This window comes from Rhipicephalus sanguineus, chromosome 2 (assembly GCF_013339695.2).
Source record: "Rhipicephalus sanguineus isolate Rsan-2018 chromosome 2, BIME_Rsan_1.4, whole genome shotgun sequence".
Taxonomy (NCBI): domain Eukaryota; kingdom Metazoa; phylum Arthropoda; class Arachnida; order Ixodida; family Ixodidae; genus Rhipicephalus; species Rhipicephalus sanguineus.
In genome coordinates, this window is record NC_051177.1 from 165,988,576 (window position 1) to 166,014,857 (window position 26,282).

Sequence of the window (26,282 nt, forward strand, 5' to 3'; positions counted from 1 at the left end):
TTGTTTCTTCTTTTGGGCAGATGCACTCGAGTGACGTTGATTTTCTGTCTTGCCGATACTTGTGCAGGCTTCGTGAATCTAGCGGCCATCGTCGTCTGCATCGGCTGACTATTAATTATGGCGCGCACAGGCGCATGTGCATGCGCACGCTCCTCGTGCTGCGGGCTGCGAGGAAAACAAAACGAACAATAAAGAATAGTCTTTTTCTGCTCCTGCCATCGGTCTGAACGGTTCCCTGGTTTTTACGCTCGCCGCCACACGCATTGTTATAGTGGACCTAACCTCAGTCCCTATAACGTGGTGACACGGACGTGATCGCAGGGCGAGCACTACATCATGGACGGGACCACAAGCGATAGACCGACGATCGGCGCAGAGGGCATCGCCACGGTGCATATTCACCTGCCGTCGTTTTGGCCCCAGAATCCTGCAGCCTGGTTCACGCACGTGGAGGCCATCTTTGCCCTTCGGCGCATTACCTCGCAACAAGCGAAGTATTGCCACGCTGTCTCCGCGCTCTCAACGGAAGTGGTTGCAGAGTTTCACGACCTTGTGTGCACGCCCCATGAAACCACACCTTATGACCACTTTAAAACGACGGTGCTGCAACGCAAGTCTGTGTCTGTGCGCAGGCGTCTCCAGCAGCTTCTCAACGAAGAGGAGCTCGGCGACCGGCGACCGTCAGAACTGCTACGTCGCATGCAGCAGCTTCTCAGTGGCTGTAAGTTGGATGTAAACAGCCCGCTGCTGCGAGAACTGTTTTTCCAGCGCCTGCCACAGAATGTAGTCCTTGCCTTGGCTACCGCACCTGACGACCTGCCCCTCGACAAGCTGGCGGAGCAGGCCGATCGCGTCGCTGACTATGCAGTAGGAGGTACTGTGGCTACTGCATCTAGCGTTCCGTTGTCGCAACTCGAGGACCGGCAGTCTCGCTTGGAGCAACTGATCGACGACCTCGCCGAGACTGTTAATGCCCTACGGCCACCGTCTCACCCCCGTCGACGAGACCGCGATTACCGTCCCAGATTGTCTCCAAGGTCTAGCTCCCGTTCCGGTCCTCGTCGACGCGTCTACTGCTGGTATCACAGCAACTTCGGTGCCAGCGCGCGTCAGTGTCGTCCTCCTTGCAGCTGGCAGGGAAACGTACCGCAGAGCCACTGATGGCGGCCAGTGACTCTTGCCATACGACAAGCCGCCTGTTCTACGTCACTGACAGGATTGCCGGACATCGATTTCTCGTGGACACAGGTGCAGAGGTCAGTGTCGTTCCTGCCACACGACTCGACCGGCAGCGCTCTCCGCAGACTGCTCCCCTTCAAGCAGGCAACAACTCTGCCATCAATACATATGGTCAGCGCTCTCCCACCATCGATTTGGGTCTCCGACGCACCTTCCGATGGGTATTCGTTGTTGCAGATGTACGCATGGCCATATTGGGTGCTGATTTTCTGACCCACTTCGCCCTCAGCGCTGACCTCCGGGCACGTCGACTCGTCGACACAACGACCAGGATGTCCATACAAGGCATCCTCGCACCTCCAACATATACCACTGGAACGGCGCCACAGATACCGGCATCTATGTTCGCCTCAATTCTAGCAGACTTTCCAGCCATCACGAAGCCTTCCAACCTTGAGCTGCCTGTACGTCACAACGTCACGCATCATGTTGTCACTACTGGCCCTCCAGTATTTTGCCGACCCAGGCGCCTCGCTGGGGACCGCCTTGCCATCGCGAAAAGAGAATTCGACCACATGCTGCAACTGGGCATCATCCGCCCTTCGTCGAGCAGTTGGTCGTCAGCTCTCCACATGGTCCCAAAGCGTGATCCAGGGGATTGGCGCCCCTGTGGTGACTATCGAGCCCTCAACGCGCGCACCATACCTGATCGCTATCCCCTCCCTCACATTCACGACTTCTCTGCCAACCTCGCGGGAGCGGTGATATTCAGCAAAATAGACTTGGTAAAGGCCTACCACCAGATTCCGGTCGAGCCAGCGGACATCCCGAAGACTGCAATTGTGACACCATTCGGACTTTTCGAGTATGTTCGCATGCCGTTCGGATTGCGAAACGCTGCTCAGACGTTCCAGAGGTTTATAAACGAAGTAACTCGTGGACTTCCCTTCGTATTTGCATATCTCGACGACCTCCTGGTGGCTAGTGTTTCCCCCGAACAGCATTGCACCCATCTGCGTCTGCTATTTTCTCGACTCCAGGAACATGGCCTCCTCATCAACCCCGCAAAGTGTGTCTTTGGTGTCGACGATATTGAGTTCCTCGGACACCGTGTGACAAAAGAGGGAATCAGGCCGTTGGACAAGAAAGTTCAAGCCTTGCGCGACTTCCCTCGCCCAACATCACTCCGAAAGCTCCGCGAGTTCCTTGGGTTGCTCAACTTCCACCGCCGTTTTCTTCCCAACATTGCCCGCATTATCATACCGCTCACGGATCTCCTCAAGACCACCAAAGCTCCGTCCTCCCCACTGACTTGGACGTCTGACGCTGAAGCTTCCTTCTATGCTGCCAAGAACGCATTGGCGGACGCTACACTGCTGGTACATCCTCTGCACGTTGCACCAATGCGCCTTATCACCGATGCTTCTAGTGCGGCTGTCGGCGCAGTTTTACAGCAGTGGGAGCGCAACTCTTGGTATCCACTCGGTTTTTTCTCTCAGAAACTGAAACCGGCAGAAACGCGTTACAGCACGTTTGGTCGTGAGCTACTGGCCGTATATCTGGGCATTCGACATTTCCGACATCTGTTGGAAGGCTCAAGCTTTCACGTCCTTACGGACCACAAGCCTTTGACATTCGCTTTTCGCGGTAACCCCGATACTTATACCGCACGAGAAATACGGCACCTCAACTTTATTTCCGAATTCACTGTAGACGTCCGGTACATTGAAGGCCCAGTCAATGCGGCTGCAGATGCCCTCTCCCGTATCGACGCGATATCGGCACCCACACTTGACTTCGAAGAAATCGCCACGGCGCAACTTACAGACGTCGAACTTCGAGACATCCGCTCATCCACCACATCACTGGTACTGTCCGACGTTCCCCTCCCATTTTCTTCCGGCACCATCACTTGCGACGTGTCACGGGGTCGAACACGTCCGTTTGTCCCACTCCGACTCCGCCGTCACATATTCAACAAGCTTCACGGCACAAGCCATCCAGGAGTTCGTGCTACGCAACGTCTCATTACGACCCGCTTTGTGTGGCCGAGTGTGAACTTCGACGTGCGCCGTTGGGCGCGTGAATGCGTGCACTGTCAACGCTCCAAAACGACACGACATACGAAATCACCAATTCACTCATTTCGCCCACCCGATGCTCGGTTTGATCATGTCCACATCGACATCGTTGGACCACTTCCGCCATCCAGAGGTGCTCGCTACATTCTCTCCTGTGTGGACCGTTACACCCGTTGGCCGGAAGCGTTTCCTCTCACCGACATAACAGCACTTACCGTGGCTTCAGCGTTTGTCAGTGGCTGGATCTCTCGTTTCGGATGTCCCAGCGTTGTGACCACCGATCGCGGCCGACAGTTCGAATGCGATCTCTTCCGCAAACTCACAGACCTGCTTGGCGTTCGTCATATCCATACGACCGCCTACCACCCATCAGCAAATGGAATGGTTGAACGCCTTCATCGTCAACTTAAAGCCGCCTTGATGGCTCGCCAGGCTCGTTCGTCTTGGACTGAAGATCTTCCTCTCGTCCTGCTTGGCATCCGCTCGTCTTTCAAGGAAGACCTCGGCTGCACAACGGCGGAGTTGGTCTACGGTACAACGTTGCGTATGCCTGGTGAATTTTTCGCGTCAGCTAGTGTCGCTACGCCCGATCCAGACAGTTACGCTCAACAGCTTCGCTTCCTATTTTCTCGCCTGCGTCCTTGCCCTAGTCGGGATGCATCATCGACTGACGTTTTTGTCAGCAAGGACATGGCTACAGCGAGCCACGTTTTCGTCCGGCGTGAAGGAATTCGACCATCCCTTACGCCTCCCTACGACGGCCCGTTCAAGGTGCTCAGCCGGACAGAAAAAACTGTTACCATCGAGCTCAACGGGCGGGAAGAAGTCGTCGCTCTGGACAGAGTCAAACCCGCCTACTTGGCAACCGCCCCGCCATATGCGCTTTCGACCACTAAGCCGCCCCTGCAACCAAGGATTCGCCCGGCCCTCTGACATCAAAGACATTTTCTTTGACGCCAGCGCTTCACCCCCCTTTCTCTTAAAGGGAGGGGGAGCCCTCTAGCGGCCATCGTCGTCTGCATCGGCTGACTATTAATTATGGCGCGCACAGGCGCATGTGCATGCGCACGCTCCTCGTGCTGCGGGCTGCGAGGAAAAGAAAACGAACAATAAAGAATAGTCTTTTTCTGCTCCTGCCATCGGTCTGAACGGTTCCCTGGTTTTTACGCTCGCCGCCACACGCATTGTTATAGTGGACCTAACCTCAGTCCCTATAGTGAATCTCTTTGAATTCCGTTTTCACGTTTTTCTGATCTTCGACGGCGTTTTCAGCTCGCAGTGCAATGTCAAAGGCTCTCTTGAATGTCAAGTCCTTTTCTGCGAACAGCCGTTGCTGGACCTGCTCGTTCCGAAGACCGCAAACGAAACGATCACGCAGCATTACATCAAGAGGCAGCATTGTTGGATTCGCCGCAGCGTCTACGCTTGTTCCAAAATTGCAATCTGCTGCTAGCTTCTTGAGCGCTGTTACGTAATCACTGACCGTTTCGTCATGCCGTTGGTCACGACGTTGGAAGCGTGCCCTGCAGAAGACCTCAGACAGCTGTGGATCAAAATGCGCCTTGAGCATCTCGACTATGTCATCGTAGCTCACTTGGTTGGGCTGCTTGGGTTGAACGAGGGCGCAGACGACGTCGTAAGTCTGTTCCCCGCATAACGTTAGCAGATGAGCACGTTTCTTGGAAGCGTCCGTAATGTCGTTAGCCTCGAAGAAGAACTGTAGCCTCCCATACCAGGATCTCCAGGAGCCGGAGCTGCCGCTGAATTCGGGTAGCCGACCAAAGTCAGGCGTCGCCATCTCGTTCCGTTCCTTGACGTCGGTGAAGTGCCGGTGAGTCCAGAGTCTTCCTCGTCGCCAACTGTTACGTCTGTACAGCCACTTATGGCTGTACGACGATTTATTTTATGCAAGGAAACATGAACACTTTAAAAAGCGCAGCTAGGCGTTGGAGACACGAATGGCTAACGTTCGACACCAGAATGACGCTCGTGCCACAGCGCCAGTGTAGTCGCGCGCGCACTTCGTTGTCGTTGTCTTCAAGCGAGACATGTCACTTGCCTTCACGCTACATGACCTGCACATGTCTTTTACACGCGTTTGTTTCCTCACCCACTCTGCTCTCTTCTTGTACTTTATGCGCCCTGTATTGAATCGGGCCCTGATGCTTCAATTACTCCAATCACGTGTAAAAAAGGAGAAACTGTGCCAGTAGTGATGCTGACATATAACGCAAATGACAGATAGAGAGAGAGAGAGAATCGTGCTTGTTGCCTACAGTCTTGATCAGTTCTGTCAGTTTTGGGCAACTTTCTCGCGCTCTTCTAAGTGTACAAGAAACAATAAAAACGCAGAATTGTTGGCAAATATCTCTGTTAATACTTACGAAAACGGGCACACAACACTGTGAAGAGAGAAGAAAGGAACAATATCTTGTGTGTAGCTGAATGGAAATTTTTTTCTAAAATTAAAATCACTAGGCCTGTCTAGGACGTGCATGGTACCAGATTGTTCAGAGTACTTGCTTGTAAGTACTTGCGTGCAATGCGTTAGCTTGCTTTTCTTTGTATCCCGTGACACTTCTCAGGTCTGATGAATACAGGAAAGAGAAGGAAATCGCAGACGCGACAGAAAAAAAGACACTACTATCATTTTTCACATAAGACGTTGAGCAACGTAACGAGAAATACGCAAAAAAATGATCAGCCATCACGATGCATACTGCCGTTGAAGATGTTTCGGAATGGAATAAAAGCGATTGACATCTGAAAAGTGCCACTGAAATATTAGGTTCATACACGTCGTTACAACTCTCCTCAGCCATGCTCCCAACCAATCACATATGCTCCGCAGACACGCCCTTTGCTCTCCACAAACCTGTAACTGCGTATGGGAGAGCGTGCACCTGACTCGTACATTTCAGTATTTTGAAACACTTCCATAACGAGTCTTTGAATACCAAAATGGCCAGAAACTTCCCCAGGGAAAGCAATCTGGCGCCGAAATAGGTCACCGTGCATGGGCAAACGTGCGCACTCTTGCAATGAAACTGTCATCTACTATAGCATCGATAACTCGCCCGAGCTGCAGCGATAGCAGCTTGAGCGTATCGATTCAACCGCTACTTGCCCTCTTTGTGTTCGCCATTGCGTGTGCCTTACATACCTTAAGGTGAGATTGGCTGCATCTTGCTGGTGTGGTCGCCTGTCGATTTCAGTAGCACGTAAGCCGTCGCAAAGGCGAATTTTTCCGATGAGTACTTTGCGTGCACAAAGATAAAGAGCAATAGGTGGCGCATCGATAACTGGGTTTAGTTCACGGGAAAAACGAAAGACTTCAAAGCGCCAACGGCGCATAGGTGCAACTATCATTGAAATGAAACGCAGAAATATGCAGTCAAGTAGTTTCTTCCTATTATTTTGACGGGATTGGAAGGCCACTAGAGCTTCTTGCGCAATATGCGACCGTTTTTAATGAGTTCGACATAAAAGCACCGGAATACCTGGGTGGATATAATATTGTTATGCTGAGCAAGAGGTCGGGAGTTCTATCATATCCACAGTAGCCACGTTGAAATGGGGAAAAAACTAAAAAAAATGCTCTTGTATTTCGTCATGATTGCAGGTTAATAAACGAGAAAATATCAGGGGCATTGTGAAGTTACGAGAGCATTGTCATATCGGGTTCTGCTAATGTAAAAGTTACTGTAATTTTAATTTTAAACTGTGGTACGAATTACTGGTGCTTGCGCATGTGAAGTCTCGCGGCACTGGTAACATTGACTTCCAGCTGGAGGCTATACGGGAAATTGTAGAAAAACGAGGAAAGTGCTACATTTTTAGCAAGGTGCTGGTCGCTCACTGCCGATTGAGATCCTACGTTGAGCTCATCACCATATGCTGAACGGATAGGAAGATGTATTGGCATTGCAAATTTAGCAGTTTCTTATTGTTTCAAAAGTTGCATTGTCGAAGAATACTACACGCTGGATATCAATTAAGGCATGAACGGTAAATGTAAATGAGGTGCTTCAACCATAATTCACGCATTACGAAGGACAACGTTCGCGCACATGGTTGCCATCCTCCGATACCAATATTCTTTATCTTTACTGATTACGAGTAGCTACAGCTTCGTTATATTTCAAGTTCGCGCACCATATTGCAAAGAAAGCGCACACAAACAACTGCAGGCAATCACATCCGAACAATATTTTCTTTATTCTTATGTGCCGAAACCATGATATCATCATGAGGTACGTCGTATTGGGGGGCTCTGCATTATTTATATGCAGAGCCCCCCACTGTATGACCATTGCTTTAACGTGCTCCGAAACCTGAGCACACGGGAGTGCTTCGTATTTCGCGCCCATCAAAATGGAGCCGCCGTGGCTGACAGTCGAATCCGCGCCCTCGTCTTCGCGGTGCGGTTTTCCTTACGTGCCAGCATCCACGGCGGATTGCGCAACACCATCAGAGTGGCGTGTACTTACGAAGGTGGACTTAATGATTATTTGATTTATAAGCTCGCAAAGTGTCACAATTCTGGCAGCAGCATTTTGTATCTCATGGCTGTGATGTGGGAACTTATTGCATAAAATGTCACGAATATGAAAATACAAAGAAATGCGGATGAAAACTCTGCGAAAATGGAGTTCGAGTCACAACTGACGTCTTAACCCACAGTCGTGCAGATTCCTTCGAATCACGCGCGAAGCACCTCGATCGTCACTGTTGGCTTTGTAAACGCGAACAGTAGTAGGTTTATATGCTATGAATACAGGTAATAACGATTGGAGCTTTTTTTAAGCTGTTGATTACGTGTATTTGTGTTTAGTGAGATTACATTTTAGTTTTTTTGGTGAATACTTTTCATTAACGTGGTCTCTGCGCAAGCGCGTTCCAAATACTATATAGCTATGATGACGCTATAGGCTATGCTTGAACTCACTCACCAAAACAAAAGTAATTATTAGCTTCACGTTGTCAGTAGCTGTACGGCAGTATGAAAACAAAGCCCTTTGAGAGGAATCCCACGTAGCCAATCTTAGTTTCAGTTTCCGTTTTTTATCTGTTCAATCTCATTCGCATTATTATCAACAGTTCTTTTACAGCGAAAGCTGTTATGAGATCATTTCACAGGCCCTTTTTGGCGCCGTAGTTGTCCGTCGCCGCCGCCGCCGCCGCCGGTGTCCGTAACCAGTATCGCTCGAAATAAGAAAAAAAATCCAGGATGGAACGAGGTTCGAACCTGGGCCCTCTGCGTGGGAGCCCAGTATTCAACCTCTGAGCCACGCCGGTGCTTGAAACTGCCTTGCAAAAAGGTCCTATACAGGCTTCATGTCGGGAAGGAACCACATTAGCATATACAATATAGCGTGGTAATAATAATAAGCACCAAGCGTCGCACAATGCGAATTCTGTACCCAGGCGTCACACAATGCGAATTGCGCAACGAGTAGGTTGTTGAATGCTTCCAACCCATTACAAAGGGCTCCGCCAATTCTTCATCGTCATCAGGCACAGCATCAACAATGTGCGCATAATGCTTTACATGCGTTTAGCAGGTACCACGGCTCTCCGTAGAATGACGAAAAATGGCACAGTACCTGCTGCCCTACTTCTCAGAAATTACAACGATTTATAGCGTAGTGGGTTCCTCGCAAGTGCACTTGTAATGGTTGCCAAGGAAGCCCATAAGCGCATGATCCATTTCCTCGGGGTCTCAGTAAAATTACAATGATTTACAGCGTAGTGGGTTCCACGCAAGTGCACTTGTATTGGTTGCCCAGGAAGCCCATAAGCGCATGATCCATTTCCTGGGGGTCTCAGTCAAATTCTTCGCCCCCCCCCCCGTATCTCTCCCAAGTCAGCGTATGTTATACAGCATGACGGGAGAGGGAAATAGCAACCGGGAGTCACCCAATGCAAATTACATAACTGGTGGGCCGTTTAAAGCTTCCAACCCATTACAAAGGGCTGAGCTATCGTCATCAGTCATCGCGTCAAGAAAGTGCACATAATGCCTTACAGACGTGTAGCTGGTGCCTCGCTTCTCCGCAGAATGACGAATAATGGCTTAGTAGGTGCTTCCCAACTTCACAAAAATTGTGATTGGTGGCGTAGTGGGTACCTTTCTAGTGTTCTTGTATTGTAGCCCCAAGAGCGCTTACAAAGGGCCCTAGAAACGCCGCTCTTCCAGCTTGCGCTGTGACTGTGCTGCGGTTTCAGCCCAGGCCTGGCGTTTTTTTTTTACACTAATGCTACTCCACTCTTTCAGGCTAATCATCATTCTCATTGCATTGATACAAACGTGAACTTATAAACTTTCATCTTGTGTAATTATTTGGTCAATGATAATTATTTCTTATGCAAGAGTTATTATTAATTATTAATAATTATTTCTTATGCAATTAGCTTCGCAAATGTGTGTAACTTTAGATTTATATTTTATGGAGTGCTCATTTACATGTATAACTCATTCTTATGCACTCCTTATATAGCACTGAAGGCGTTTTTTGAGTAGTACTTTCGCTATTCATATATGCTTGCATCGTGTAAATTTGACCGGCTATAGTAATTAATCGTTTCCACGTTCTTGTTAACCACAGGTCCTACTATAGTCCCTCAACTTTGCGACCCTCGTCTGCGTACTTCTAACCATGAACCTATGTATTTTGCGTAAATAATCAGCTGAAACTGAAACTGAATGCTACGCCCGACTGCAATACTTGCCACATTTGTGAAAAATACACACACTCTCGGCGATAAACAAAACAATAGGATTCACTTCTAACCACTCTTACTTTGCTACTCCTATGTTCATATCTGCGGACTAAGCATTGCGCCAATTACAGGAGCGATAGTGGTTTTGCCTTTAAAAATTAGTGCAACGTCCGAACATCACCTCCTTTGTATGTTTTTTCTAATATTTTAAATCCACTTCTGTTAATCGTACGCACCAGAATGCTGAGCGAATGACACACAAAGCCGTTGTAAATCAACACTGGCAGCACAGTGCCATAGATTAAGGGGAAGGAGAAGGGGGCAGGAAGGAATTGTGCAGTCTAATACGCAGAACGAGTTAGCATGTACGAGTGACCATGCGTGTCTGGTCATCGGTCGATCTTCAAAAAGTTACTTTATACAACATTTTTGCTGCGAGTAAGTGTGTGCATAATGCGCCACTGGACGTGTGTCCATGCGAATGCTTTGCTCTTGCATTGCTTAGATTTCATAACACTCTTTTGTAGTGAAAAAGAGAAAACTTTTCAGCGAGGTGCCTACCTTCAATAGTTTTTTCTTCGCGCAAATGAGCAGGACCCCAGAAGACACAGGAGGGCACAAACGGTGCTGCCGCTTTCGTGCCCACTGCTAACCACTTTACCACTCGGGCTGAAACACACACGCACGCACGCACTCACGCGCACACACACACACACACACACACACACACAGACACACACACACACACACTTTCCATAAGATTTTTGGAGAATCCAGGTATGCTTACAGAAGATATTCGTGATAATAGTGGGTAATGAGTTGAGTTTATCGTCAGTGAATAACATCGCTGATTCCGTCATTCGCGATGACGTGTATTTCATTTATATATGTATAAATTTATTTATTTATTTATTTATTTATTTATCTATCTATCTATTTGATGTGGTTAGCGCTTTTCCAAGCGACGTTACGTCCACTTAAGTCGAAAAATAAAGTTGCAGTAGGCCGATTTAAAAGAATATGTTTATCAGCATTTGATATAAAGCACGTTATTAGAACACCTGAATATCTGAAGCCCTACTCAGATTTTCGGCATACGTGTATCATCCAATGTGTGTTCATTACCAACGGTTAATGTCGAATAAATTTTGGTCTTGCAGAGCTATATACTAATTCCATCCCATATTTGTTGTCTGCAAACAACAAATCACATCACTGCGTACCATCATGAGGCAGACTCGATATCCTACGTTTGGCATTGCCGCATTGCCGACAAAGCTATTGCGCAGGTCAATGAAAAAAAAAAGTGCCACCATTGTTCATAAACCTGCAGAAGATAAGCTTTAACGACAAACTTCGTTTGCCTGCTGGCGCATTACACATAGGTATCATTACTCCTTATTACATCTATTGTTTCGTCATGTGTATCGCGACGCCAATATATAGGTATGCTAGTATCATATTGCCACGCCCGCTTCTTCTTTTATTTTGATGTGTTCGAGTTTGACCAGCAAGGACGGTTATCAACGCTCGACGCTGGCCGCGAAGCAGTGTTCGAGAAGCTTCACGATTTTAGTAGATCGCTTTGTTAAGATTGCGCGCCGCACGCGAATGTTCCAGCTTTGTCAAGAGATAACGCCACCACCAGCGATATTGCTGGAAAGTTCCATAGCGCCTGTATAAAAGCCGACGCGCTTGACCGCTTGTCAGTTGATCGACGGACGACGCCCTGTTCGCCGCTATCATTGTACAGCGTGTATTGCTGTAGTTCTAACTCTCAGTTTCTCGGCCACAAGTTCGGCCATATAAACAGTTTCATCTCGGACGTGCTGCCTGTTGTCTTCGTCGACGTCACGACCACGAGACAATATTGACAATTCCACTCCGAAGGGCTTCTAGTGATGTTTATAAAGCAAAGAAATAATCGCATAATTGACAGAAAATAACTTCTATCCATCTCAAAAGACCGAGCATTTGTGTTACGTGTGTTTAACTGCGACACTAGAAGCGATCTCAATTCTGTAGGAGAGCTGCTATTCGCTCTCTGACTATTCTTTCGGAAGTGAAAATTCCATGAATGTACACCCAGAAGTGAAGATTTCATGAACATGCCTCCGTTAAGGGTAAGCAATTATCGCGCGCGGCAATTCCATTTGAACAAAAGCCCACCATCCGTAATCAGCTTACTCAGCATCATGTTTATCATGTTTGCATTTCTCCTGTCCCAATGTTTTACCGTTTTCCATATATTATCTCAACTGTACACTAACAGGTTTGGAAAACTTTCTCTTATACTTATTCATTTCCCTTTTTTTCTTTGAACTTAGTTGAAAGTGAAAGGCTTCGCCGAAGCTCTCGAGAAATCCTTCGTGCGCTTGCATTCTGTTGCTTCCAGGACTTCTTTCATTCTTTTAAGGGGCGAAAAAGCGGAGCTCTCAGAGATTCAAACGACTCAACCTTTGGCATCAGCAAAGCCCGATTCGTCATTTTTTTATTGTTGGGAAAGCTTCCTGGGCGCCAAAGGTCAAAACGAAACTCGAAGAGGATTGAGAACCCTTGCATTCCTTGGCGAGGCTGGTGAGCGCTTGTTTGCGCGCGCACAGGCGAGGCATTTGCAATGGTTGCATTTTGTTTTCAAATCGAAGATGACAGGAAGGCGGTCTTCGATTGAATAAAGATGTTTCATGACTTAATTGCACAGGAGAAGTCAGGTGGAATTTCGATTTGCAGTTGCAGCGAGTGTGCTGTTTTTTAACTTTTTTTTTAAGAAGATGACACATTAAACATTAAAATCGACCGCCGCCGACTGTAGATGTCGGCGGCGTCACCACGAGGGATGCAAAAAAGCGTCATCAGGTGATGATCTCACCATGTGACGTCGTTGTATCGTGACAGATCGCCTAAATATATGACGTCATCACGACGTCACATACGACGTCACATAATGACGTCATCAGATGACATCGTCGCTTGATGAAACGTGGGCCCATCAGGGAGGCTGTCGAAGCAAGGTGATGTGCAAAAACCTTGCGATACCTCCGACCTTGGGGGCAGTGCAAAGCCACGTTAGATGCAGAAAACTTTGGGAGGGGGGCGTGGGAGGTTCAGTACACATAACTGAGAAGAAAAAGATGAGGTGCACATAGCTTGCAATGCCTTCTATCGTGGAGGCGGAGCAAAACCACGTTAGTTGCAGAAAGCTTTCGGAGGGAGTCGAAGGGTATGGCTACATGAACTGAAAAGAAAAAGCAGAACGTGGCTTTCGCCTTCGAGTCGGCTTAGGCGATTGAATAAGGGACCTTGAGTGTCCCTGCAGACATTTTCCATGCAGAATTATGTACCTGTATTTCGATTACGCCCAAAACTATGCACCTACTATGTGTCACGAAAATGAACGTCTCTAAGTCTCCATTATGCGCATTATTTGGTGCTCATGTTCGAACTGAAATGGAAATAAGAACTGCAGATTGGGCTTGTTGGTTTAACGTATTTGAAGTTTAAGGTGCGAATAAGACACGGAGGAAGGTAAGGAACACACACACGGAGCGCCACTTCCAAAAAAGATTTATTTCGAACGTGCGCAGAACATATTTATACACCACGCGCGCCGTCACCTCTTTTGGCGATAATGAAATGGAGGCAATGCTCCGTTGCCTCCATTTCATTATGTTGCAATGTTGCTCTAGTGGTTATGTTAAATGTGCGCTGTGATTGCGTTGTTATCTCTTGAGACCACCAGATGCCAAACAATGTTTTCTGTGATTTTTTAAACGTATTGCTGTCTTTACGGCGAAGTGCGAAACCTCACAAATTAATGAAAACATCAGAGATGTTCCCCTGGTTATGTGATAACAAATTTTAAAAAGCATTGGGAAAGTGAGAAAAACAAAACAAAAAGAAACAATATTATAACTTAATACACGTCAAGAGGAGACGAATAGAACAAAAGCGGTATTATCTATGCTACAGTACGACACTTCAACCATGCGTTCCCGGCATTCAGTGAACAGAATGTGGATTAACACAAAAGCAAATACGGACACCGCACGCAGCTGCGGTCTTGCCTCAACCCTAATGTTATGCAGCCGTTTGAGTTCGTCCGACGTGCTTATCGGACGACCGGTAAAACTGCCGATTTCATATCCAGCCAGGCCGACCTACTAAGCTATTTTTTAACACGCCATGAAATGGCAAAGAAAAAACTACAAGAGTCGAACCCATGACCTCGGTCCGTGAGGATGGCTGGCGGGCGCTTAGCCCAAAGAGCTACCGCCAAACCTATAACGAAGGCTAGATGAACGCGCCTTTTTGTAGCGTTAGCTACACTTGCCTAGCCTCAGCCGGTTTCGCGTGGGTCATCATGAGCCGTGCTGCGCATGCGCGAGGGTGAGTGCGGAGCCGGCATCTCACGCGCTCTCAGCCACCGCCGCTGCTGGTGGCGGAGAGCGAGGGGAGTGGAGTCGGCCGGGCAGACAGACTGGCGCCGGCGCGCGCGACTCGCCACTGCTGCTCTGCGCATTCGAGAGGGGTGACGTCGTAGCCATGGCGGCGCGCAGCTATTCGCCTTCGCTGTGCAGTCGCCGTCTGACAATTCGCTGGTGCCGCTTGATAGCCCATCTGATTGGCGTTTGCAGGTGGGTAACGGCATGGAGAAAGAGATCGCAAATGCTGCTCAACGGCGCAGAAGAGCCGAGAAGCTTATGTCATCGGATCCCGAAGTAGTTGCCTTACAATTAGCGGTTCAGCGTACGAAGAATGAACAGAGGAAGGCTAAACGTGCTGCGGAGACACTGGAGGAAAGGGAGGAACGTCTAGCATAGCGGCGTCGCCAGGACATGGCCAGGATGCAGAGCGACGTGCCCAACCACCTCTGCAGCAGCAAAAACAAGACGCCGGCGATGACGTCAAGGCTCGCCGATCGACTGCCTATACTGTGAAACTTAGCGAAACCGCCTGTGCGACTCGGACCTTCTAGACGGACTTCGTAAACACTCCGTTTGGATACGTGTGCGACGTGTTTGAAAGACTATGCCACATGAAATATTTGACGCCGCTAAGTAGTGCCATGCGTGAAACGTTGAGTTTAGTGGCGGCGCCTGAGTGGGGTGAAACCGTGGCGCGGGTTTGTACAACGTGCAAGAACTTTCTCGTTAAGCAGAACGTTCCGCTCTTTAGCGTTACCAATGGGTATCGTTACCCGGCCATGCCGCCAGGTTTACCGGTTCTGAACGATGTGGTCGAATGTGTGTCATTGAAGCAGCAGCAAGCATGACAATCAAGCTAATCCTAGACAATCTGGAAAGCTCAGAATGATCAGCTGAACCTTTGCTAAAGCTACGTATATCCTGGCATAACCGAGCTAAGCCACTGCAATTTTTTCTTTCGCACTTTCCTCTCAAAGTGCTCTTGGATTGATGGATGGTGTGAGCGTCCCCTTTATAACGGGGTGGTTACATCTGTGCCACCAGGCTAAAAAACCGCGAGGTGGCGGCTTTAGCCCAAGCCTCGCTCATAGCATCGATCCATATAAAAAAAAAATAGCTCGCCGACGCTCGCCTGGCTGTCGCACCGCGTTCCTCGCTCGCCCTGGGAGAATTAACTGCCAGGCTAGAAGGACGACACGACGCGCGTAGCGTTTCTATTCGCGTTTCAGGAAGCTTTAAAGGAGGGCATAGCGATTATCAGTGCTTATTATGTGCTTGTCGATGCCATATTTGCGCGGGATTCACCGTATGCGGTGTACATGTATATGTTAAATTATGATCATGGGCGTTAGTCGTCGGTATGGAGATGTACCACTAGGCGTATATGTGAGTGCGTACACATCAGGTGGTGCTACATCTGCCAAACAACAATAGGCATTCTACAAGCTCTGATATACCAATACACTATAAGCAATCAACTACTTCTGTGACGTCACATTTCACTTTCGTGTTATACATATTCCTATGACAAAGGGATCAACCATCTTTTTCTCTTTTGCGCTCGCTGCGAACCCAGGGTCGTGTAGCGAGTCGCCGCTGTCGCGGCAGATATGAGTGCCGACTAGCTGTACTCACAGAGGAAGCATCTTAATAAAGCCACAGTGCAGGAGGAACGCAGAGGTAACTGATGTGTTCTTTCTTGCTGTGCTTTATCTGCTTTGCCAATGACTATTCGAAAGATAATGTTTTCTCAATTCTCCTATGCTTAACCTCGCAGTTTCCGTAGCCTGAAGACAAGCACGGCTGTCCGTGCTTGTCTGTGGTGCGTTCAGAACGTCGGAAGGTACATGTCGTAACAGAGTCAATTGAGTCCTAACGAGAAGGGAGTTCTAGTGCTCCTACGCTCCTCATGTAACCCAGTTAGACGACTTCAATACAAGGTCTAGACATTACGCAGGAGAGAACGGCCTCTGAGTGGATCTTCTGAAAGCTAAGCACGTTGTCTCAGACAACGCTGCCTCCACTGCATTGTACGATTGATGAGGCGCGGTATTTAGTGGGACGCCAAATATATATACGCAGGCGTGATGCCATTATATGCACAAGGGGTGCTGCCTGATCACAGATATGACGTCATCTCGTCTCTAAACGAGTATCTTTGTAGCGTGTTGAGTTTCCATTATGAGGAACTTGTATGTTCATTGCTCATTAAACGGTCATACAATGCTTTGCAACTCCTCAATCACAACTCCGTCGTCGTCTAAGAAATCGTAAAATATAACAGCTGCACTTGTTGTGGCTGTTCATGGCAAGTATTGTTTGTGCTGAAACGGAGTATATATGGCATTTGCGATGTCTTCCGTAAAAATAAAGAAAAAAGGGAAAGAAGAAGACGCTTTCTTGCCAACCCCATCAAAATAAATTGAAAGTACCGTTGTCCGCTGCCTCCTCGAGATTGGTTCATATGGATTTAGGAACTTAACTTTCTACTTCCTGTCCATGTTAATATAATAACTGTTGGGGTTTGACGTCCCAAAACCACCATTTGATTTTGAGAGACGCCGTAGTGGAGGGCTCCGAAAATTTTGACCATCTGGTCTTCTTTAACGTGCACCTAAATCTAATTCTTGTCCATGTTAGCGTAAGATTTCTAGCAGCATGGTCGGTATGTATGTAACCCAGTTGATCAAGCTGTTTTGAAGGCGTGCAACGCTTTTCCGCGTCAGGCGACAGCAAGTCTTATAATGAATAGACGGAACACAGTGAAAAACACACATAAATGCACAATTTAGAAGTAGCAAAAACGAACACATGGCTATAAGTAGGGTTCCGTGTTTTCGGAAAAATGCAAAAAAATCCAATAAACACTCGTCGGTAAAATTTTTGGCAGTTCGGATTTAGCAGATAAACTCCGATTTTAACGGCCAATATGACCCTGTTCCGTTCTTTACTGAAAGGGTATGCTCTAAGCAGTCATTCATACATCGGCCGGTTTGGCCGATACAAAGTTTACCTGATGTCAACGGTACTTCGCAGACCGCACCCATCGTACATTTAACAAAGGGCTTCTCGAGCTCGGAGCGAGAGACGTACGTAAACGTATGTATACGGACCCCAGGAGCGCGAGACGATGCATTGATATACGGTCCACTGGCGGCACTAGAGCGCGGCAGACGACATCGAATATACGGACCATGTAAAGTATGCCTGCCTGTATTGGAACAAGCTTTATGGTTCTAATCCGCATAAACGTGGGTGTTTTGTATTAAAGTATTTGTGCTTGTGTTTATAAGTGTCTCTTTGTTCAAACCTTCCAGACAACTACGATACACTTCGTGTGTTCTCCGATAAACGCCGAATTTCCGTCAGAAAAATATGTACTCCATAAAACACCATTCCATTTTCCTGACAAATAAACTCCGGAAACACATTGCCCTAGCTATAAGTAAGGTAAATTCAGCAGTGGGTGTATTATTTCTGTTGGAGAAGCAGATAGGATAATAATTTCGACTTAAGGCGTCATTACTTAGTTTTAAAGAGGGTTTAGCTAAGTTAAATTAACATACAGGAATTAAAACCAAGAGCTCTAGAAAAATCATGCCAACTGCACATAAGCGCTATTAATGTGTATTTACAACTATGATCTTTCTCATCACCAGGTGTTGAATAATAAATTGTTTTTGTTTGGTCAACCTCTTTATTATTGCGTCACATACATTCCAAAGAGCTCTTCTCATCACACCCACATATGTCCATTTACATTCTTCTAATTACCACCGGGAGGCGCTGATGCAAAATTCTTGTCGTGAAACTTATATATATGATGTTGGTCTCATTCAAAGCAAGGTGGCCATCTGCGCATTCGGGCAATGAATGCGCTTTAAGTTGCGGATGAGTTAGCTCAGATGGCTCTCCGGACACATTAGTAATGGTCTTGGATTCGTCCGGCTTCTGGATTGACAGCGTGCCGAGTCCGAGAGGAGCCGTCACGTCCAGGTCACCAAGGGAAGATGAGTTTGGGGCACGCGTCACCAAGTGCTGTGGGAGAATGTTGCCTCAACTTGTCGTGGTGGTAAGCTGCACTGCACAGTACCCGCCTCGAGGTGATGCCCCTTCAGAGCTCCAACCTCGGTAGCAGTGAGGTTGGGCTGGGTGGCGGTAGCGAGGTGGTAGTCCATCGGTCCAAAGGCAGCTTTGAGCTTGGTGCTCCACTCGGCCCAGGATTGCTGCCTCACGCCTTCGTACCTGTGCCACGCCGCGGCACCGTTTCGAAGGCGGTCGATGGCCCCGCACCACTTCTGCTGATCCGTCCAGCACTCGCGAGCTCCGATTGCGTTCACGGTCGCCACCCAGTCGTCAGCATCGTTCTGGAAACCGTGGAACTCCGGTAATTCGTGGACAGCCGGCGATGGTGGAGCGGCAGCCGAAAATCTGGAGTATGCCGACGCCAAGGAGCCCAGTTGAGATGCGAGCTGCGTCAGGGCACACCGGAGCTCTCTACGGCTCTGGACTGAACTGGACTCAAGGCCTTGTGAGGCAGCTGCAGCAAACAGGGCATTCATTGCGCACAGTGATGGTATAGCGTCGGGATACAGCTCGGAACACCGCAATATACAGGCGTTTATCTCAACGCGGAGGTGTGCGATGGTACGCAACAGCTCCGCGGCGCTGTCGGATGAGGCGCACAGAGAGCGAGGATTAACGTCGACGGAGTATGCGGTGGTAGCAGTACTCCCGACGGCAACATTCACGTCCAAGGAAGCCTGAACAGCGTCCCTTGGATGCTCACGCGTTGAAAGAGTCTTGGGCACCGGATGCGTGTCACGGGGCGCGTACGCGACGTTCCCAGACGACAGGAGCCGGTGCATATTCTCAGACGAAGGTAGTAGCACGGTTCCTGGAAGGTCGTGCGCTGGAACCACCGAAGAGGCATGGACGCCGTCCGCGGATGATTCGATAAGTAGCGGCAGCAGCGGTCGAGTCGTGGAGTCCATGATCGAGTAAGCGTGGACGGCGTTCCTTGGATGGATAGACCCGCGCTGCCGATGACTCTCGAGGACACGTGGCTTCAGCTTCAAGGTTCGATTCGCGTCGCAGGCTGCGCCATTGTAAGGAACAGAGACGGACACAGCACCCGATCCTGGGCTAGCTGTTGTTGTTGTTGTTGTTCCTCAGACACTTGGCGCAACCCACTTAGGGGGATAGGCCATGAATCGGACGGTGCCTTTCTCAAAGATTGGATTCGCTTCTTGAAAGAAACGGTTTTAAAGATTAACATTTTATGCGTTACACATCACCAGTACAACTTCATAAAGCTTAAAGGGGAAAAACGAAACGAAAGAAAAAGGGCCAAAAGTACCTATATATACAACTGTGATTAGAGAAAGAAACGCTCTAAAAATAAACTGAGCTATGTTACCCCTAACATTCAAATCTTTTAGTCTCTCGTAGGAAATTGCATACAGCGTCGAAAACACTCCTGTGGCTAAAACCAAGTACGGTAGCACCAAATGAAAGAACCACCGGAAGTGACAAATTTAATCCCATCTTTCGAAGGGGATCTTCTAGTAGTCTTTTCCTTTGGATTTTAAACCTGCGGCACGTCAAAAAGAAGTGATCCAGAGATTCACTCTCCATGCAGTGAAGGCATAAAGGTGACTGAGCCAGACCAGACCTGTGAAGGTAAAAGTTCAGTGGGGGGACTCGACATCGTAACCTTGTAACTGAGATTTCTTCCTTTCTAGAGGAACACCATCTGCTCTTCCAAGGAAACTTCAGTTGCGGGAAGTCTGATGAAAACACCGGAGATTTGTCGAAGTGATTGGACCTTGTAAGCTTTTCAAATCTCGCTGCAGTGACATATGCCGACGTCGGCAAAATAGACATAACAGGGCCATCGAGGGATGATACTGCAAGTGAATCCGCATATTCATTGAGTATCAAACCTTTGTGGCCAGGTACCCACACTAATCGGATAAGCCGTAAGTGTCTTGGAATTAGCGAATAGAATGTCTCTAAGGTACTTGACAAATTTGGTGCTCTTAAGGAAGAACAGACAGAGAGGCAGTCAGTTAGAATAACCGCTTCCGACAGGCACTGAGGCAATTTACGCAATGCTAAGACTATAGCCAGCAATTCAGCCTGGAAAATAGGTGTATAGTCAGGTAACCGAATTGAGAAAGACCAATCTAGAGAGAATGATGCGATTCCCACCCCTGCCTTTTCTTCGCAAACGGAAGCATCAGTCGCTATCACAATGTTTGTTTCCAGATTGGCCAAATGATCTTCCAAAATGCCGTTTAGATATCGATATGGCAACTGTTTAGCATTCTGTGGATATATGTCGTCAAATTCAATCCTAATCGTTTCTACAGTGCTGAGTTTAAGTACTTCATAGAGGTGAACTTTTAATGGGTCCAAAAGTCTTTGTGTAAAAATGACTTGGGGGCAGCGTAATCTAGACCATTGGCGGTTAAAGAATGAGGCCGGCTGATTAATGAAAACATACTGTGACCTCCTCTGTGGAGACGCATAAATTTTTAAGAATGTTCGTACTGTTAGAATATGAAACCTTTTGATAAGAGAGGGCAGTCGTGATTCTTCGTATAAAATATTGTTTGCGACAAATTTAGGAAGCCCAAGGCATAATCGTAATGATTCACGTTCTAAAAGAACCAGTGGTCGAACTTTGTAGGCTGGAGCACCAGAAAACAAAACGCAGCCGAATTCTAATATCGGTCGAATGTACATACAATAAATCATAAGAAGCACATCTCTGCGTAAACCTGCGCGCTTGTTGCTGAGCCTGCGTAGCATACCTGCTGCGCGTGCTCCCTTAACAGCCATGTTTTCTATAGCTGGGCTAGCTGTTCTATTGTCTGCCCTCTTCTTCCTCTGCCTCTCCCCGCTAGCTGTCCCCGCGCACCAGAGCCCCGGTGTCGATCTTCGTCTTCACAATATATATATATATATATATATATATATATATATATATATATATATATATATATATATATATATATATATATATATATATATATACGTCACTACACTCAACCACGCTGCAACTGGTCTACTCCTGCAAGAAAAGCGCATAATACAATGTCACGTTTGTCGACGGACGCAGTTCTTCATTCGCGACACATGTACAGCAAAGTTATTCCGCTTTCTCTTGTCCGTGCGTGCATCAGAAGCGGTGGATCGTACTCGCCACGTGTTCTCTCCTAAGCGCTCGGAAGTCATAAACGGGCCTTCGTACTTTGGGCGCAGTTTGTCTGAAGACGATGGAGCACCTCGCTGCAGTCACACCTCGTCGCCTATACTATATTTCGGCGCCGCACGGTGGCGTCGATAGTAGTACCGCTTTTGCGCCTGCTGATCATGTGCTATCCTCCTGCGCGCCTCCATACGGATTTCGCGACAAAGTGTCTGGCGTGCAACAGAATGCCCAACTTTGACGGGAGTGTCCAAGCCGAATGTAGCATTCAGTGGCCGTAGACAATCTCGTAGGGGCAAGTTCCTGCAGAGCTGTGTGCCGCTATGTTCACTGCGTATGCAGCCGCTTGAAGATGGTCATCCCAGTCAGTTTCCCCTCATTTGTTATTCTTACAGTACGGTGCGAGACGAGCCTGGATAGTCTGGTTCGACCTTTCCGCCAGTCCGTTCGCCTGTGGATGGTATGCCGATGCGAAGTGATGCTCGACTCCTACTTGCTGTAGGCAATTGCGGAGCTCGCGACTGCGGAAGGTGGTCGACCGGTTAGAAATCAACTTGTTAGGAAGACCGTGTCGCCATTCGAAGCGCTCTCTCAAGAATCGGATGACGTAGCTAGCAGCAAGCAAAGGCACGGCCGCGACCTCTACAAACTTGGACAAGTGATCCACAGCGAGTATAATATAACGATTACCCGCTGCGGTCATTGGAAGAGGCCCGATGTGGTCTATGCCCAACGTGTGGAAAATTGTCTCCGGAGGCTTAATCGGTGTTAGATATCCATGTTGGCCTCCGGGGCGTCGTTTGTGTTGTTGACACACCTCGCAACTGAGAACATACGAACGCACACGTTTATACATTTTCGGCCACCAAAATCGTTCTTGTGCCTTGCGTAAGTTGGCTCGAAAGCCGACATGACTTCCTTCGGGGCTGTCATGAATGGCACGTAATATGCTCGATCGTAAGGAGCCAGGAACAACCAGGAGATGACACTCGTCACTCTTATCGGCCCAGTGACGATGATACAACGTACCATCACGTAAGACAAACTTGGCATTGTGTCCTGTATCCTCAATGGAGTCTATAACGGATACGCGACCTTCATCGCCGCGTTGGGCCTTCGTCACGTCCTGCTGAGAAAACATGATCCAGCTTTCTGGATTCCGTGGGGAAGATTCCTCGATCAGATTTCGCGACAAAGCGTCCGCCAGCTGATTTTGTGCGCCAGCACAATGACGGATGTCGGTGTAGTCCTGGAGCCGAACAATCCATCGGGCAAACTTGTGTTTGAGGTGCCGCTTCTGGAACATCCATGCAATCGCGGAGTTGTCTGTTACCACCGTGAAGTGTCGGCCAAACAAGTAGTGGCGGAACTTTTCGTCCACACTCCACACTACGGCCAAACACTCCAATTCATTCGAATGATAATGACGTTCCGCGTCCGAGAGTTTACGACTGGCGTAGGAGATGACGTGCCCGCGCCCACTTGTGTCACGTTGAAGCAAAACTGCCCCTAGGCCAATCTGACTCGCATCAGTATGCACTTCTGTCACCCAGTCTTCATTAAAGTGTCAGAGCACTGGGCTATGCGTAAGCTGGTGTTTGAGGGTTTGGGAGGCGTTCTCCTGCGAAGGACCCCATTGAAACTGAGCGCCTTTCTTCAGTAAGTCCGTGAGTGGAGCAGCAGTCGACGCAAAGCTCGGCAACGAACTTGCGCAAGTATGACGCCATTCCGAGGAATACCTGGAGCTGTTTAATAGATGTTGGTGCAGGGTATTTGGCTATGGCGTCTATGCGTTCAGGCAAGGGTCGTACGCCATCACGATATATCTGATAACCGAGATATGATATCGTCGTCAACCCGAACTGGCACTTCTCGCGGTTAAGTCGAAAGCCGGTGTTATGCAACCTCTGCAGTACTGTGTCGAGATGTTCTAGATGTGGTTTTTCTGTTTCCCCGATGACTAGAATGTCGTCGAGGTACACAACACAGGCGTGGTCCTATCAATGTGCCCAACGCCGTGTTCATGGCACGCTGAAACGTGCTTGGGGCAGTTCGCAGACTGAAAGGCATCCGGTTAAATTCGTACAAGCCAGACGGAGTCCGGAAGGCCGTCTTAAACTTATCTCCTTCAGCCACGTTTATCTGGCAATACCCTGCTTTCAGGTCTAGTGATGAAAAGAACCTGGCATTTCGTACGGCGGTCAATAGTATCGTCAGTGCGCCCTTGCTGCCCGCAGCACCCTGTCGCGTGCAGGCTGTTCTATTTCGTCCTCGTTCCCGAGCTTCTGTGCCACTCTTCGCCACTACGATATATATATATATATATATATATATATATATATATATATATATATATATATAATATACAACGGACAGAGTAAGCGCCGCCAGCCCCTCCCCCCTCGCGAACAGCTTTCGCGGACGCCTTTTAGGTGGGCGCTTTCGGGTGCCTAACCAAGTGACCCTATCGAGTTAATAATACGCAATACCGGTCTTACGGCGTAAATCTAGTAAATATCTAAATAAAAATATTATGCCTTAAGCGCAAGTCAATGCCGCAATAAAAAATCCAAGCAGGTCCCAAGAAGTAGGAGAATCGTTATTCAAATTACTCTGGAGGCACCTATGCCACGTTTTTTGTCGCGTCAAGCGTTTTGCGTTAGACCAATGCCTAAGAGTCGCCGTGCGCGCGACGACAGCGTACAAGGCACGCCAATTATGCCATGAAACAAAAGTGTTTAAGCCCCACGAAACATTGGCACTTGCGTCTAAGAGTCGGCGTCGGTCACATCGGGGAGAGACTAATGAATCGAAGACGCCCATTGTAGCAGGCGGTCGACGGCATGCTCCAGCAGGGTGGAGCAATGATCACCAATATGGACTCATTTACAGCGGGCACTCTTGAAGTATTACGACCATAGTGAGCAAAAATGTTCTGTCGCAATGAAATCGCATAGCTACCGCTCGGAAATAGCCTCAAACGGCCGCTTTCTTCCAATAAGTGGTTAGTTTCCCTTCGTCGCTTTCTCCTTCATTTTCCAATCGCGCTACTGGAAGAATCGCGAGCCGAAGCACTGTTTTCTTCGATGAAACGCTACCATTTTGAACTGCTTCCTACGGGCGTTATCACGATTTTAGCGTTAGAGGAAATTCGCGAACACCCTGGTCGCGCAACGGCGAGAGCGTCGTTAGTCCGCGCGGAAAAGTGCGTGGCTTTAACTGACTTAACGTTGTACACACCAAGGGACAGCGGAGTTGAGGGAAGCCCCAGCGATGAATTCAAATTAATGCAAAGCTAGTACGTCATCACTAGAGGCCGGATTTTTAGGCATTAAAAACGCGCGTTTTAGACGCCAAAAATAGGCAGGCAAAACAACGTTTTAGGCCTACAACGTCGTAAATATAGTCACAATAAACATATATATATATATATATATATATATCCAAAATAATTTTCAAGCGAAGACGAGCGCGACCTGCAGCTACAACTGCCGGAGAGCTGAATGCAGCGGTCACTATTCATCATTGATAGTACGGTGCACTCTACTGTGGGACAATGTACAGAAAAATCACAGGTTCCCTTTTCAATTCACCTTAGACCACTCGAAGGCGAAAGCCATCTTCATTTCTTCTCAGTCAGTGTATTAGGGAGCCTAGATGAACGGCCGGTCATGTAGGCTTCCTAGATGTAATTATCCCGCCCCGCCACCCTCCGAAAGCTTTGTGCACGTAGCGTGGTGTCGCAGAGCCCCGAGAATCGGAGACACCTCACCTCGTTTTGCACTGCCTCCGTGATCAGCCCAGCTTTTACCAAGCTACAATATCATACAATGACGGTGTAGTTTTATGCCACAGGAGCGAAGGAACAAGACGGCTGAACCACAATCGGCGCCAGCAGGGAACACGAGCGGTCTCTTCACGTGTCACTGCCAAGCGCCGTCTTTATTTTTCCTCTCTTCAGGTTGCGTGCTCTCCTGTTTTGTTCGCCGCCGAAAAAAGGGCGTTACAACGGCATTATGTGGCGTTACGTCACATGACGTCATCCTCACGTGATGACATTACCATGTGGACGTCATCATGGACGGCATATGGTGACGTCATCACGTGAGGATGATTTTTTTCACCACTCGTCCCCTACGCCCGCAGGACGCCAGGACGTCCTGCAAGAAACTGTACCTTCGTCCCCGACGGTCCAGTTTCATGTTTAGGAAGCACATAAGGCTTTCGCCTTTAAAAACTACTTTGTGCTCATGCGTATACCACAGAGGGGTTCAGGAACGTGAGAGGTATAGTTCGTAGCTTGAGCCGTGAACGCGGGAAGGCGTTTCTATCCAGCTGTCGCGGCTCTGGCTGCACCCAATGAAACCTAAAGTTTCTTGGGTATGTCTTCATGTAATTCTAAATCCTGCGCTAAATGCATCTCCACAACCGTGATACCTGGGAAAGTTCGTAGCACGGCATGATTGGTATGCCGGAGAACGCGCTGTTGAGAGGAGAAATCGCGCGCTTGATGAAGCGGTGGCGCCCTCTGTTGCGCGGTGGGGGTGAGGTTTTGGCAAGCGGCCGTTGCAATGTTCAATTAATTATCGCGATTAGTTCTTGGTTATCCTTGTATTCTAAAATATCATTCATCGTATTAGGTAATTTTAACTGGCTTTG

General features: G+C 48.2%; 2 protein-coding genes across 2 annotated transcripts; one reads left to right on the plus strand and one right to left on the minus strand.

Moving 5' to 3' along the window:
- Positions 1–336: 336 nt before the first annotated feature.
- On the plus strand, positions 337–1,161 carry LOC119382018 (uncharacterized). The gene has a single exon (XM_037649759.1). It carries the CDS (start codon positions 337–339, stop codon positions 1,159–1,161), a length of 825 nt encoding a protein of 274 aa, XP_037505687.1.
- A 3,303-nt stretch (positions 1,162–4,464) lies between these two features.
- LOC119382019 (uncharacterized) lies at positions 4,465–5,058 on the minus strand. Its single transcript, XM_037649760.1, has one exon. It carries the CDS (start codon positions 5,056–5,058, stop codon positions 4,465–4,467), a length of 594 nt encoding a protein of 197 aa, XP_037505688.1.
- Between the last annotated feature and the right edge of the window lie 21,224 nt (positions 5,059–26,282).

Excerpts from the sequence above, each read along its gene's own strand:
- LOC119382019 (XM_037649760.1), bottom strand. The coding sequence starts at position 5,058 with ATGGCGACGCCTGACTTTGGTCGGCTACCCGAATTCAGCGGCAGCTCC.
- LOC119382018 (XM_037649759.1), top strand. The coding sequence starts at position 337 with ATGGACGGGACCACAAGCGATAGACCGACGATCGGCGCAGAGGGCATC.